This window comes from Oryx dammah, unplaced genomic scaffold (assembly GCF_014754425.2).
Source record: "Oryx dammah isolate SB20612 unplaced genomic scaffold, SCBI_Odam_1.1 HiC_scaffold_21, whole genome shotgun sequence".
Lineage (NCBI taxonomy): Eukaryota > Metazoa > Chordata > Mammalia > Artiodactyla > Bovidae > Oryx > Oryx dammah.
Window position 1 is genome coordinate 30,373,215 of NW_024070205.1, and position 14,195 is coordinate 30,387,409.

At 59.0% G+C, this 14,195-nt stretch overlaps 2 protein-coding genes across 6 annotated transcripts in view; one reads left to right on the top strand and one right to left on the bottom strand.

Moving 5' to 3' along the window:
- Positions 1-1,476: 1,476 nt before the first annotated feature.
- Positions 1,477-12,941, top strand: PRXL2B (peroxiredoxin like 2B). Of its 5 annotated transcripts, none has more exons than XM_040264175.1 (7): positions 1,477-1,717; positions 1,917-2,121; positions 2,822-2,873; positions 3,417-3,480; positions 3,561-3,636; positions 3,930-4,048; positions 4,519-4,670. In XM_040264175.1, the coding sequence occupies exons 1-7, from the start codon at positions 1,655-1,657 to the stop codon at positions 4,543-4,545; spliced, it is 606 nt and encodes a 201-aa protein (XP_040120109.1). In that variant the 5' UTR covers positions 1,477-1,654; the 3' UTR covers positions 4,546-4,670. The 5 variants fall into 5 exon arrangements, 4 of the variants coding, with proteins under 4 accessions (XP_040120109.1, XP_040120108.1, XP_040120107.1 ...); XM_040264174.1 differs by lacking the exon at positions 4,519-4,670 and adding an exon at positions 12,688-12,822 and having other exon boundaries at positions 1,497-1,717; XM_040264173.1 differs by lacking the exons at positions 3,561-3,636; positions 4,519-4,670 and adding an exon at positions 12,688-12,941 and having other exon boundaries at positions 1,497-1,717.
- The window catches only part of MMEL1 (membrane metalloendopeptidase like 1), a 35,188-nt gene continuing 26,997 nt past the window's right edge, over positions 6,005-14,195 (bottom strand). Inside the window, exons 11-23 of the mRNA XM_040264172.1 lie at positions 12,239-12,375; positions 11,786-11,879; positions 10,359-10,487; positions 9,819-9,917; positions 9,298-9,381; positions 8,794-8,897; positions 8,451-8,509; positions 8,112-8,231; positions 7,501-7,634; positions 7,338-7,403; positions 6,679-6,774; positions 6,177-6,253; positions 6,005-6,104 (exon numbers count right to left, since the gene is read on the bottom strand). Of these exons, the coding sequence (XP_040120106.1) occupies positions 6,005-6,104; positions 6,177-6,253; positions 6,679-6,774; positions 7,338-7,403; positions 7,501-7,634; positions 8,112-8,231; positions 8,451-8,509; positions 8,794-8,897; positions 9,298-9,381; positions 9,819-9,917; positions 10,359-10,487; positions 11,786-11,879; positions 12,239-12,375 (1,299 nt within the window). The remainder of the gene's footprint in view (positions 6,105-6,176; positions 6,254-6,678; positions 6,775-7,337; positions 7,404-7,500; positions 7,635-8,111; positions 8,232-8,450; positions 8,510-8,793; positions 8,898-9,297; positions 9,382-9,818; positions 9,918-10,358; positions 10,488-11,785; positions 11,880-12,238; positions 12,376-14,195) is intronic.

Consider the following 14,195-nt stretch of genomic DNA (forward strand, 5'->3'; position numbering starts at 1 on the left):
TTGGAAGGTCTCTGGGCTGTAACTCCTGGGGACCTGAGCCCAGATGGCCCACAGCTTTGCTCACCGGGTGGCTTTCTGGTTTTCAGGCCTGGCCAGTGTATCATGCCAAGTCCCAGACAATAAACGCTCCAGGAGGAACGTGTCCTATGCCGTTGTGCTGTTGGTCCCAGGGCTTGCTTCCGTCTCAGAAGGGCTGCTGCACCCTGGAGAGACGAGAGGTGGGGTGTGGAGCAACACCCATGGCACCTGGGTGCCCGATGCCCACAGACCCCTGAGGTACCATAGCCTCCCGGGTTGCACACCTGGATTCGGGATCTGTGACATTTCCTGTTGTTTCTCCTTCCCTGGTGGACAAGGGGCTCCCTGCCGCTGTTAGTCTCTGCATGGCCTTTTCTTCCTGCCTTCAATACCCAGGAAATGAAATCCTTCTCTTTTTGACACAGTAACTCAATTTTGGACTTCCAGCCTCTCCAGCACCCTCATCCTTCCAGGCCCAGCGGCAGGTTGGAGGCAACAGCAGCCATCTTGGGCCTTCGTGTTCCCCCTACTGGGAGCCCTGTGGAATACAGTGAGGTAGCAAGAGGGGGCGTCCCTCTTCCCAAACCCCAGGTGGGCTGCTGGCTGTTGCTTCCTTCTCCAGCCGAGTCTGGGGCCTGGAGCCGCCAGAAACCCCAGACTCTCCGTGGGGGTCAGGGGACACCCAGGTGAGACTCCGCTGTCCGGCTTGCCTTGGCTCCACCTCTCACCCTCCGTGCTAAGGGCCCTCGCTGCTAAAACTGAGCGATACTGGAAGGCGTCGCAAGGCTGTCGCGAGGAATGACAAATTCACAAGGCGCCTAGCAAACTGCTGTTGTTTCTTTCAGGTCTATTTTACCCAAAGTTTGGGAGTTAAAGCAGATGCTTAGCTGGCATGATAATGGACAGTACTTTATGATGAAAGCCAACACGGACGTGTAACTCAGAAAACGCTGCACTATCATGGACTTTCAAGATACGTTTTATCTTGGTCTTGTTAGACCACGGAAAAGCTAGGCCCTCGGGCTACCCTCGGGGTCCTCCACCAGATGGGACCCCACCGGGATCCCAGGACCCTGGCCGCTCTTGCCCTTATCTTCCCGCACACCAGGATCGAGCCCGCTGCTCCGGGCAGGGCGCTGCACTCTGTGTCCCGGCGCGCCGCGTGCCTGCGGCCCGGTTGCAAAGCTCCGCCCGCGTTACCAGCAGCACCTTTGGCTGGCGGGCTCACGCATATACAAAATCTAAGCACTGATAAGTACTAAGCAGGCCCGACCCTGCTTAATCCGGAAGAGATCCGAAGAGATCGGGCGCGTTCAGGCTGGTATGGCGGTAGACACAAAATACAGGGGCTATTTTGCATACGAGCCGCTGCAGTAGGCGGGGCCAGAGCGGAGCCGGGTAGGGGGTGGGGGGTGGGGGGGTGGGCAGGGCGGAGCCGGGCCAGCGCTCTCCCAAAGTGGGGCGGGGCGACGCCTGGGGGCGTGCCCAGGGCAGAGCGGGGTCAGTGCACGCGCAAGGTGGGGCGGGGCGACGTCTGGGGCTTGCCCGCGGCGGAGGCGATTTGTACGCTGGACCGTAGGCGGAGAGGGCTGGTGGGGTCCCGGGCTCGCGGCTGAGATCTGGGGCGGCCGGCGCCATGAGTACGGTGGACCTTGCCCGCGTTGGCGCGTGTGTCCTGAAGCACGCGGTCACCGGGGAGGTGAGGCCGGGCGGGCTCAGGGAGGTGGGTGCGCCCCGGCACCTAGCAGCGGCATCCGAGTCCAGAGTCTGGGCGGGGGGCGGGGGGGTTGGGGAGCTAGGCGCTCTGGCTGGACGTGAGCGGCCCTGGCGCGGGGCTTGGGGTGTGGACGTGCTCGCAGGCCGTGGTCTGGCGGCGCTCCTTACCCGCCCACACGCAGGCCGTAGAGCTGCGGAGCCTGTGGCAGGAGCAGGCGTGCGTGGTGGCCGGCTTGCGGCGCTTCGGCTGCATGGTGTGTCGCTGGATCGCCCGGGACCTCAGCAACCTCAAGGAGCTCCTGGACCAGCACGGCGTGCGCCTGGTGGGCGTGGGGCCAGAGGCCCTGGGCCTGCAGGAGTTCCTGGATGGTGGCTACTTCGCAGGAGGTGCCTGCGCTCCCGACCCTCCTCCCCCAGCACCGGCCCCTCAACTGCCCAACCACCCTGAGACCCCTCTCCTCCTCAGACTCAGGGCATTCGCCTGCCTCCTCCTTGTCCAGCCCTGACCCTTCTCTCTGCAGGAGCGGCTTTGACATGCTCCTGTATCCTCTCCCTTGCCCTCCCCTCATACTTCCTCCCTTTCCCTTCCCCTGCCTCCTCCAGCTGTGGCCCCTACCTGCCTGCCCAGCCATGATGTTCCTCCCACTGTGGAGGGCTCAGTGGTGACTCTAGCCTGGAATCAAGACCAAAAGTCTTTACTGTGTCCTCTGCCAGCCTCCCACCTCCCCAGGAGCCTGATCCTGAACTCCCTCGGATGTTTCCCCACAAGCCCAATAGGAGTGGCTGGGCCTAGAGCCCAGACTGCACCGGCTCCCACCCCCGTCTCTGGCCCACCTCTCTCTCCAACCTGTGATGTGCCCTCACAGCATCCTGCTCCTCCCTTTTCCCCATCCCCTCTGGGCCTCTGCCCTTCCTCTTAACAGTGGGGACACTCAGCCCTGTTCTGCCTCTCCTGGTCATGGGTGGCTGAGCTGGGCACCAAGGGTGGACAGAGGGCCAGATGAAGGAGAGTGAGCCCCCCGGGGTGGGGGGTTGTGGGGGAGGGAAGACAATCCAGGGGCACACAACTGTGGTCTTTGCTTTCCAGAGCTCTACCTGGACGAGAGCAAGCAGTTTTACAAGGAGCTGGGCTTCAAGCGGTGAGCTGAGAGCTCCAGGCTTCACTGCTCCCCTCTTCTTCTGCCTACCACCCTCTCCTTGGCCAAGTGGACTCGGGGGGGATCCACTGCTCCAGTCAGCCCTACCAGGCTCTCTCTTGGGTGCCTGTGTCTGTTATGGGCTATAAGTTAGGCTTCTCACCCAGGACTTCTCCCTAGCTGGCTGCAGCGGAGGCCTGGGCCTAGGGCACCAGTCAGGGGCCCCTCAACCACCTTGGGTGTCTTGCTACAGGCTGGCTGCCTTGTGTGATTGGCGGTGCCAGCTGAGCCAGATCCCCAGACTCACCCTGTCCACACTCCCCACACCCTCTGTGGGGCCCCGTGGATCTGGCAGCTGCTGCTCCTGGGGCTGGGCCAGCTGCTGGCCTAGCTGCCCCATGTGCCCTGAGCCCCTGGCGAGTTGGGGTGGGGTTTGCTTGTGGGAACTGGTGGGTGCATCTTGTGGATTCAGGGTGGGGGGCAGGCTCTGGGGCCCAGTCTTTGGTGCAAAATCGGAGCCTGCACGAGCCAGCTGTGTCTTGGCAGGTACAACAGCTTGAGCATCCTGCTGGCTGCCCTGGGAAAGCCTGTTCGTGATGTGGCCGCCAAGGTTTGTGAGGGCCAGGATTGTATGGGGCTGGGGTGCAGGGCTTCTGTCTAGGACTTACCTGGGCTGCTCCCTTCCTCCAGGCCAAGGCTGTCGGCATCCAGGGGAATTTGTCCGGGGATCTGCTGCAGAGTGGAGGGTTGCTGGTGGTTGCCAAAGGTGGGCTAGGGCACGGGCGTCAGGAGTTAATGTGTGGTCACGGGGTGGGGATCGCAGGGCCACATGCTTAGGTGGGAAGGTCTCGCTGAACTTGACTCTGCCCTGACCCTTCCTCTCTCCCTCCCTCTGGCTTGTTAATCACAGTTTCCCTCTTTGCAGTGTGGCCCAGCTCTCAGTGTCCTCTTAGCTGGGCAGGGTGTGGCCAGAGCAGCTCACGCATCTCCATAACCAGGTGGGGTGGTGGCTGCACAGGGGCACCCTGACCACTCCACCCCCACCCCCACCTGCTGCAGGTGGTGATAAAGTGCTGCTGCACTTTGTCCAGAAGTCCCCGGGTGACTACGCCCCGCCCAAGAGCATCCTGCAGGCCTTGGGCATCTCTGCAGAGGTCGGCCTCAGCGAGCCGCCCCAGGTGAGCCCAGGCCTGGGGTAGGTACTTCACTAAATGCCTCCCCCTCAAACTCCCCAGGGTTGCACGTTTAATGTGGCCAGACTTTGAGCTGGACCTGGATGGCTTTAGGTGATTCAATGCCCATGGCAGCCCCAGGATGTCACTGTCGCCTGCCCCACTTTGTGGTGACAGGCCAGGGGCAGGGTGGCTGTATGGGCAGGCATAGCAGGGCCTCTCCGGAGGACAGGGGGTCACTCGGGCTGCAGAGAAGAGGAGTAGCCTGTCCTCTCAGCCTAGGAGGGCTGGGGTTGTCCCAGGTGACTGTAGCCCATATTAGCATGGTTCTGGTGGCCGACCTTCTGTGCCCCACGTGCAGGGGACTGTCCAGCATGCTTTTCCCCCTGGAGGGTCTATGGCCCTGGAGGGTGGGATGAGTGGCTCTTGGCCCCAGGGGCATGGCTGGCCTGATGGGGCCCCTGCTGCCTTCACAGTGCGATGAAGAGGCATGCTCGAGGTGAAGGTCCCAGGAGGTGTCGCCTGCCCCGGGCACATTGGGAGCTGGATGTGAGCAGACTCTAGAATCTCTGGGTACCCTGGTCTGTGAGCAGCGATGAGCATTAAACTGCGGTTTCTGGGCAGCGTTTCTTCATTGCCTCTGAATCTTGCACTCAGCAGCTGGGGCCTTGATCACTGATGGTTTCATCCAGGCCAGCGGGTGGTCGTGTGTCCTGAGGCTTCACTTTCCCCACTAGGAGAGTCACTTTCCCTGGTGGGTTGTTGGTGGTGGACATGCCCCTGGCAGTTTCTCTGGAGACCCTGGGCCTTTGGTGCCTGCATGTCAGGGGTCTGCAAATAGGCCCAGGGTGTGGGGGACAAGGGTGGGGTGGGCTTCATCTGATAGGAAACACCCCAGGTGGGAGCCCAACCTGGAAGGCTCAGGGTCAGAGTTCACATCTGGTGGGAGCTAGTTGGGTTCTAGGGAGCACTGCTGGGCAGCGGGGACTTGTAGGGAAGCCCTCCTGGGGAAGGGGCTTGCCTAGAGAAGGTCTAGCTCCCTGAGGCGCCGTCACATGGGGGTGACCAGCACCTCAAAGTTGACAGGTACAGAGCAGAACTCCTGTCCTGCCCGCCTTCAGGGGCTCTCATCTGAGTCCAGATGAGTTTCTCAGCAGCCCCCCCCACTCCCCCGTGTCCCCTGGTCTGGGCCGGACAACCACAGGGGCCTTCTAGCTGTTCTCCCTGTCCACCCAATCCCCTCACCCAGCCCTCTCTGTAGTCATTTAAAACTCAGGGCACTTGACAAACTTTAACCCCTCACCGGCTTCCAGTTACACAAAACCCCACATCCAGATGGTGGGGTGCAGCTTGCATCCCCTCTGCCCCATCCCCCACCTTAGTTCCTTCCTGAGTCAGGAGCCCCTCGCCTTGTCTGAACCATCAGCATGGGTGGGCATTTGGGGGCATCGTGGTCACTGCTGTGCGTCCTGCACAAGGACCCCCGGGGTCTGTCAGGAGTGCCCTGCCATGTTCCCACTCGGCTCCAGCAGTCAGTGGCAGGTGCCGCGGGAGAGGGGGCACTTTCTCGGGTACTGTCACCCTGGCGGCTCGCCCTGGGCCCTGCTACACAGACAAGGCAGCCGCTTCTTTAAAGCGTTTACTTAGCTGAAGTCTGAAGCTCGTGGACATCTGAGGAGGACGCGCTTTGGAGAGCGGGTGGAAGACGGATAACCGCGTCTACAGGGCTGCGGTGGGCGGCGTAGACCCTCGCGGGCAGGCGCAGAGGCGGCTCCGGGCAGGAAGGCGCTCACCTCTGGTTATCTGAGGCGCCAGCTGCTGTCCAGGCCCGGTGCGGAGGCTGGGCTCGGCGCGGGTGGGTCGGCTGCTGGCTGCAGGGTTCCCGCCGGCGGCACTGTCTCCGTGCGGATGGGACGCCTCGGGCGGCGGGTGGGCGTGGGCCGCGCAGCGCGGCGGCCTTGGCTACCAGACGCGGCACCGCACCTTTGGGTGCATGGGGGAGCCATTCGCGCAGTGGAACGCGTCTGCGAAGGCGCCCAGGTTCTGCAGCGAGCCCAGCACCCTGCGGGTGGACGGAGGGGCCTGAGACAGCGCCGGCCTGGGCGCGGGGCGCGGGGACGCCAGGGCCACTTGCCTGTACTTCAGGGGACTGTGGACGTCAGTCTTGATGGACTGGATGGCGAACTCTGGCCGGTAGGATCCGCACCACACCTGTGGGCGCATGAGGGGCGTGGCTGCAGAGCTGGGGAAGGGGCGGGGGTGGGATGCAGGGGTCGCCCGCCACGTCCCAACAAGGGCCCGGGGAGGCGGGGCTCTCTTAGGGCTGTGGCAGTGAGGGAGTGTGGTCTCCTTCTGCCAAGACCCCTGCTCCTTGGGTGGGGGGAGGGAAGGCAGCTGGTTGCCCCTTCCCTCCACAGCTATATCTGAATCTTCCCCAGACCCAGCTCCCCTGACATCCTTTCCCTCCAGGAAGCCCTCTTGACCCATTAGTTCCGGTTCTGCCCAGCTTGTCAGCCCACAGTGTCCCTGGAGGCACCCTGTAGTGAGGGCTCACCAAGGGTAGGAGGTGGGAGCCAGTTCCCAGCAGTGGGTGTGGGGGCAAGTGGGGAGGGTGGGGGTGGGGAACTGACTCCTACCTGCGCATAGTTGATGAAGAACAGTTGCTGGTAGGTCAGTTCCAGGCCTGGCAGCTGCTGGTCCTTGCCGCCTTCTGCCACCCACTTCAGGTAAGCCTGCAGGCACCAAATGGGTGCTGGGCCAGGGCCTGCCCTCCCGGGGGCAGCACCAGCCTGGTCAGGACTCCTGCTCCTTGGCTTGGGGCAGGATGGAGGTCTGGCTCCCAGGCCTCCCCTTGTGGGGGGTCCTGCCTCTGCAGCGTGGAGCTTCTGAGCACAGAGCCTGGCTGGGTTCTGTGGGGGCTCACTGCCCAGGCAGCCTGCCCCACAAACGAGCTCCTGACACCCAGTGCCCAAGGCTGTCAGTGCAGGGGTGTCGCTGAGGCTGGAAGGTGTGCAGTGACTGTCACTGATTTGGCAATGGACAGTGGTCTCCCCAGAGTGCAGAGGCCTCAGCTAAGAGTGGAGTGAAGTGAGGGCCAAGTGGTTATGGTACTTGCCCACCTGTGGCCAGCAGGCTCCCCCAGGGCTCTGCTGCCTCCCCGTCAGATGAAGAAGGGTCCCAGGATACACCTGGGCTTGGACAGGGGACAGTCCCTGCCACATTGAGAGGTCTGTACCTGCCTGGGCCTGACCACTCCCTTCTCCCACTTCCTCCGGGGAGCCCTACTTGGACCCACCTTGTATGCCTGCCGCACCCCTCCATTGTCGGCGATGTTTTCCCCGAGTGTGCTGAAGCCATTCACCTACAGGCAGGAGACAGGGTCGGGGGGAGCGCCTGGGCTGTCCACCTCCGCCCCCCCCAGGCCAGGCCTGTGGCACGGTCCAGGGGTGGCCGCTCACGTTCTGGTCATCAGCCAGGTCCCAGGAGTAGTTGCCATACTGGTAGACCATGCACTCTGACTGCTCCCTGAAGTGCTGGGCGGAGAAGTTGCTCCACCAGTCCAGCATGTTCCCGTTCTTGTCAAAGTTCCGGCCTGAACAGGGAGGTAGGGGAGGGGTAGGCTACCCATGATCCCCAGCCTGCCCAGCACTAGCCTCGCCCCCGCGCCCTCCTGGAATCCCCGTGTCTGGAGCTCACGTGAGCTGAGAATGGGCCCCGGGTCGGGGCTGCTCAGGCCCTGGGGGACAGAAGGCTTCAGGGGCATCCACGCCACCCCCAAGGTCAGGGCCTGGGGTCTCTCTCAGGAGACTAGTGACTAGTGACCCTGGGACTAGTGACCCTTGCTGTGATGTCCAAACTTTCCAGACCCCAGGGGAGGGAGCACATGGACCCTGGGGGCCCGGGGCTGCCCTCAGAAGATCTGGGTGGACCAGCCCTAGGGGAAGGCCAGCCTCCCTGGGTAGCAGCTTGAGGCCCCTGGAAGCAAGTTGGGGGGGGGTCCCCCAGGCAGTGGTGGGAGGAGTGAGTGTGTGACTGGAGGTGTGGCTCGGCACCCCAGGCAGGCCCCCACCATTATCGTCAAAGCCGTGGGTGATCTCGTGCCCGATCACCATCCCGATGCCCCCGAAGTTCAAGGCTTGAGGCTGCTCCTTGCTGAAAAAAGGGGGCTGGAGGATCCCGGCAGGGAACACTGTGGGGGGTAGGGGGTGGGGGGAGATAGAGTAAGCTTTAGGTGAGCACACCTGTGTGCCAGGCTCTGGGCAGGCACATCGAGGGGTCCTGCCATTTAACCCCACGGCCGGGGAGGTAGAGGTTATGACCCACCCACCCCCATTTTACAGAGGCAAAAAACCAAGGCTCAGAAGGGGGAAGGGCAGGACTAGAGAAGCAAGGTGGAGAGGGAGCATACCAATCTGGTTTCGGTTTGGAGAGTAGAAGGCATTCACCACGGCAGCCCCGATGATCCAGCTGTGGAAGACAGGTGCATCGTTCAGAGCCCAGTTCTCCTGGGCCTTAACTCCAGGCTCCTCTACTTGGCTGACCAAAGCCCACTCTGACGTGTGCACAGTGGTCACGTCATGGGTCCAGCACTGCCAACGGCCAGGGCTGGGTCTGGGCCAGTCTGAACACCTGGTTTCTTCCTGGAGCCCCACAAACAGAGGGCAGGCACAAGGGGCTTGGAGTCAGACCACTGCCCTCCCTAGCTGGCCTGGTGCCTGGTCCATCCCCCACCCCACACCATCCCTACTCACAGGTTCTGGTCCACCTTCTCCCTAAGCTTCTTGAGGCTCCGCTGGGCGCCAGCCTTCAGATTCTGCAGTCCATTCTCAAAGTACAGGTGCTCTGAGAAGTTCAGCTATAGGAGAGAGGTGGTCATTTCTGGACATGTGTGCGGGGTCCTCAAGAGGCTGGTGGGGAAGGGAGGTCAAGGACAGCTGCAGACTGGCCTCAGGACTCGCCAGGCAGTCCTGCACGTGGCTCACAGGCTCTGGGTACAGGTGGACTAAGGGCTAACCTTGGCTCTGTGTTTACTGGGCAAGATCCGAGACCCTCCTGGCCTCAGTTTCCCCACTGGTAACAGAAGGTGATGCTGGAGTCCTGGCACATGGCCAGATGAGGGGTCCACCCCTGGGAGTTGAGGGCTGAAGGTCCCCTGGGCTGGTTCAGGGGCAGGTTGGGCTGGGTGAGGGGACAGGTGGGGCTCTCGAGGGCCCCTGGCCTGGGGGTGGACTGGGGGGCCCCATTGGAATGCGCACGTTGGAATACTCCTCATCCAGATGTTTGTTCCCCTCCTCCAGGATGTAGTCAGGGTACCCGATCTGCTCCCGGATGTTCATGGCCTGGGGAGGAGAGGGGTCCAATCCATGCCCACCCTGCCATGGGCATCCTGGTTCTGTCCCCACCATTTGGGTCAGGGGCTAAGGGACTTGGCTTTCCTTGCAGATTGAGGGGAGGCTAATGGGGACAGAATGTGGAAGGGCTTGACTGGATACCGACCTTCACTACTGACCTTCATCCAGCTGCCAGCTGGGGTCTGAGGTGGGGGTAGGGCCGAGCTGCCACACTGCCTTCTGTCACATAGGCCCAGAGGGACCCCTGCTCCTTGCAGCTGTGGCCGCCGCCCCCCTTGCTGGGGGTTCCTCATTTCTGTACAAAGCCCCTTCCCAAGCGAGCCGCACCCCCACCCCTGCTCATTGCCCTCTCTCTGAAGTGGGTGTGGTAATGGTCACCCCATGGCCCTCACACTGGGGCCGCCCTTCCCTGGCCTCCTTCCCACCTTCTCCTGGGCCTTCTTCTTGGATGACTCGTCCATCCAGCTCAGTTCATCCAGAGTGTCCACGAACACTGCCCGCACCTTGTCAATGAGCTCTTTGACCTGCAGGAGTGCATGGCCCTGGTGCCTAGGGGCGCCAGCACTGGGTCTCTGCAGGGGGCTGGTACCTCCAAATGTGGAGGGGATTTGGGGTGGGATCCAACCCCCTGGGTACTTTGTCCAGGGTGGACCTTCCGACCTCCTGGGCAGGGTCTCCGTGGCTGCACTTTGTCTGGGGTGGGCCTATGGCTTGCCGGGCCCTGGACTCATGCCTTGTACAACTTGTCCCCACTCTCAGGCAGGCCAGCAGGGCTGGGGGTGGGGCTGACGGTCCTATGGGGGGCACAACTTCCCCTAATCCCCATGTGTGACAGGGCACTGGGGCAAACACGTGCTCCCCAGTATGCATAGGCGCTGCTGGACAAGCAGGACCCCCTGACCAGGGGCCAGGAGGTCCCTGCAGGGAGGTTGAACCAGGCCCAGGTCGGGTTGTGGAGCGCCCACCACGTGCTTGCTGTCACCAGGGAAGGCCTCCTTGACATAGAGTGAGCCCACGGCGCTCTCCATGTTGCTGTTGACGTAGCTGACGCACTCTCGCCAGCGAACCTCCTCCACCGTCGTGCCATAGAGTGCCTGGCATGGTTCACATCATCATCATCTTTACCAACACCTACTCCCCTGGCCTTGGCCCCAGGGTGCCCAGGGACCAGTGGGGTACATGGGGAAACTCAGACACTTCCTTTGAATCCTGACCCCCAGGGGTGGGAAGACAGGGTGTGTGGCTTGGAGGGTGGGGCTCCCAGCACAGGCCGGCCCATGGAGGCTGGGGGCTCTCCCTTGTCCCCTATCCCTGGCCTGACTATTTGCTCTCCAGGAGTCCAGCCCCACCCAAAGCACAGGGTGGCGTTGACCTTGGGGGCCTTGTCTAGCTCAACCATGAGCCGCCAGCTGCCTGGGGCTCTGTTTTCCCATGTCCAAAGTGACGATGAGAATGCTTGTGGTCCTTGGGGACACAGGGCATAGCCCACCAGGCTCCTCTGTCCATGGGATTCTCCTGGCAAGAATACTGGAGTGGGTTGCCATTCCCTTCTCCAGGGGAATCTTCCTGACCCAGGGACTGAACCTGGGTATCCCACATTGCGGGCAAATTCTTTACCATCTAAGCTACCAGGGAACTGCCTGACTATACTTTTCCAATCTCCAAAGTGGTGGTGAGAATGTTTGCTGTCCTTGGGGAGACAGAGCACAAGATGGAAATGTTTCCCCCATCAGATTTCCGAACCTGAGTCCCAGCCAGCCTGGAGCTCTGGCCCCGCATCTGGCCCCACACTTCAGGGCTGTGGGGTCTCCTGACCCAAAAGCACTCTGACTCAGTCTCTCTCCACTGAGCTTCAGACTCCACTCTCTTCCCCAGCTTGGCTGCTAGTGTCTCCAGCTTGGCTGCCCCAACCTGGCTACCACTCTTAACACCCCTGGGGCTCTCAGTGCCTGTGGAAACTGAGAGCTGCTCTGGCCCACAATTGCCGGTCCCCCACCTTTGCCGGTCCCCCACCTCATCTCCCTCCTTCCCCCATGTGAGCCTGGGGTTGCTGCCCCAAGACCTCTGCACTGGCTGTTTCTGTTCCTGGGGAATCTGGCTGCAGTCTTTTCATGCCTGGGTCATCTTCCTTGAAGGTCTCTACTGTCTAATGGAGAGGCCCTCCCTGCCCTTATCCCCTCCCTTTGCATCTTACTTGCTGGTTTTAAAGAGCAGATCAAGGTTTGTTCAGCTGGTCCAAGAGGACCAGTGCCTCATCAGCCTCAATCGTGGCTCTGACCCCAGGGTGGACTTTGGTGCTCGGGCCATGGCAGGTGGTCAGTGTCATAAAGGGACAAGCAGCAGGCCAGGTTCGGCATATGGGGAGAGCCACGGGGGGTGGGGTGTCACTCACCTTGCGGTAGCTTGCACGCGCTTCCTTAAACCGCTGGCTCAGGCTGCTGATGCGGTCCAGCACCAGGCGCCAAATCAGGTAGTTCTGCATGGTCCTAGGGTAGGAGGCACAGGGAAGCGGATGGAACAGGTGGGTGGTGCTTGCCCAGGGAGAGGATGAGGTTTCCGGCCCTTGGACAGCAGGCTCCACACCAAGCAGAGAGTTCAGGGTAGCAGAGGAAACATCCAAGACGACCCCCACATACATCCTGCCTGCCCCTGGATGCCTCAAGGAGGGGTTTGCATCTCTAAGGTAAAGTTCCATTGGCTACGAGCATTTACCCCCATCATGTTGCTCACGCCTCAGAGTGATGCTTTATTGGGTCCTTTCCTGAGAGGAGGAGATGTTAGGGAGGAGGAGAGAGTGGGGAGGGGGGAAGATGCTGAGGCCTCTTGGGGCCTTCCTTGGCCCTACCTGGGTGAGTAGACATCGATGATGCCTTCAAGATTCTGGAGGTAGGGGATGCCATAGACCACCACTTCTTCATTAGGCAGCAGATCGATTTTGACAGAGGATAGCACGGATTGTATGAAGAGAGTCCAGTTAAATCCCTGGGGACAGAGGGATGGGGAGAAAGAAGGGGAGGTGGAAAGGTAGACACATTTCTTAGGCATCCAAGAAACCCACCCCTACCAGAGAATATTCTGGTGGAGAAGGTGGGTTTCTTGGTGGCTCAGATGGTAAAGAATCTGTCTGCATTGAGGGAGACCTGGGTTTGATCCCTGGGTCAGGAAGATTCCCTGAAAAAGGGAATGGCAACCCACTCCAGTATTCTTGCCTGGAGAATTCCATGGACAGAAGAGCTACAGTCCTTGGGGTTGCAAAGAGTCGGACACAACTGACTAACATGTTCATGTTTTCAGGGAGAAGGTGCAGGTAATCAGAATCAGGAAAAACGTGGATGACATTATTGCAAGCCTAAACGTTGTGAGAAGAGATTATGCCATATATTTGAAAACTCAAGTAAAATGGAAGAATTCCTGGAAAAACGCACTTAGCAAAGACAAAAGGAGAAATAGAAAAAAGTTTTATGTGTAATAATCAGGATGTGTGTGTGCTCAGTTGCGCCTGACTATTTGTAGCCCATGGACTAGAGTCTGCCAGGCTCCTCTGTCGATGAAATTTTCCAGGCAAGAATACTGGAGTGGGTTGCCATTTCCTATCCCAGGGGATATTCCCAAACCAGGGATTGAACCCATGTCTCTGGCGTCTCCTACATTGGCAGATGGATTCTTTACCATTGAGCCACCTGGGAAGCCCAAAGACATACAAAGGTAGTAAACTGGATATTTAATTAAAATATTTTCACATAGAATTTTCCAGACTTATCTGGCTTTTCCGGTAGATACTGACATTTAAGGAAGACATACTGTCAATTTTACTCAAACTTTTCAGAGAAGGGAAAAAGGAAAAATTGTTTCAACTTGATTTATGAGATGAAGAATAATCTTAATATCAAATAGGGATATTACAAGAAAAGAAAACAATAGGCCAGGGACCTGCCAGGCAGTCCAGTGGTTGCGACTTTGCCTTTGGAAGCAGGGGGTGTGGATTCAAACCCTGGTTGGGGAGTGAAGATCCCACATGCTTCCTGGCCAAGGAATCAAAGCATATAACAGAAGCAATATTGTAGTGTGTTCAATAAAGACTTTAAAAAATGGTTCACATCAAAACATCAAAAAAAAATCATAAAAATGCAATTAGAATTCATCCATACCAGTATAAAATTATAATGCAACACAGCCAAATTAGATTTACTCAAGGAATACAAGTGTGGTGTAACATTTAAAAATCAAATCAATGTTAATCTCTATGATAACTGAATACAGAAGAAAGATCACATGGTAATTTCAGTAGAGGCAGAAAAGTTGTTTAAAAATGGACTATCTATTCATGATAAACACTCTGAGAAAATTAGGAATAGGAGATAAGTTCCATAATCTAATGAAATGATCTATACAACACGCTAAAGAATGCTGAGTGCCAAAGAATTAATGCTTTTGAACCGTGGTGTTGGAGAAGACTCTTGAGAGTCCCTTGGAGTGCAAGGAGCTCAAATCAGTCAGTTTTAAAGGAAATCAATTCTGAATATTCATTGGAAGGACTGATGCTGAAGCTGAAGCTGAAGCTCCAATACTTTGGCCATCTAATTCGAAGAACTAACTCATTAGAAAAGACCCTGATCCTGGGAAAGGTTAAAGGCAGGAGGAGAAGGGGATGACAGAGGATGAGATGGTTGAATGGCATCACTGGCTCAATGGACATGAGTTTGAGCAAGCTCTGGAAGACGGTGAAGGACAGGAAGTCTGGCGTGCTACAGTTGATGGTGTTGCAAAGAGTTGGACATGACTGAGTGACTGAACAATGAATA

What these genes read in the sequence shown, in the direction of transcription:
- PRXL2B (XM_040264173.1), top strand. Translation starts at nt 1,655, where the DNA reads ATGAGTACGGTGGACCTTGCCCGCGTTGGCGCGTGTGTCCTGAAGCAC. An exon ending in TGGTGGCTACTTCGCAGGAG is followed by an intron (nt 2,122 to 2,821) that starts GTGCCTGCGCTC and finishes TTTGCTTTCCAG; the next exon opens with AGCTCTACCTGGACGAGAGC. An exon ending in TTCGTGATGTGGCCGCCAAG is followed by an intron (nt 3,481 to 3,929) that starts GTTTGTGAGGGC and finishes CACCTGCTGCAG; the next exon opens with GTGGTGATAAAGTGCTGCTG.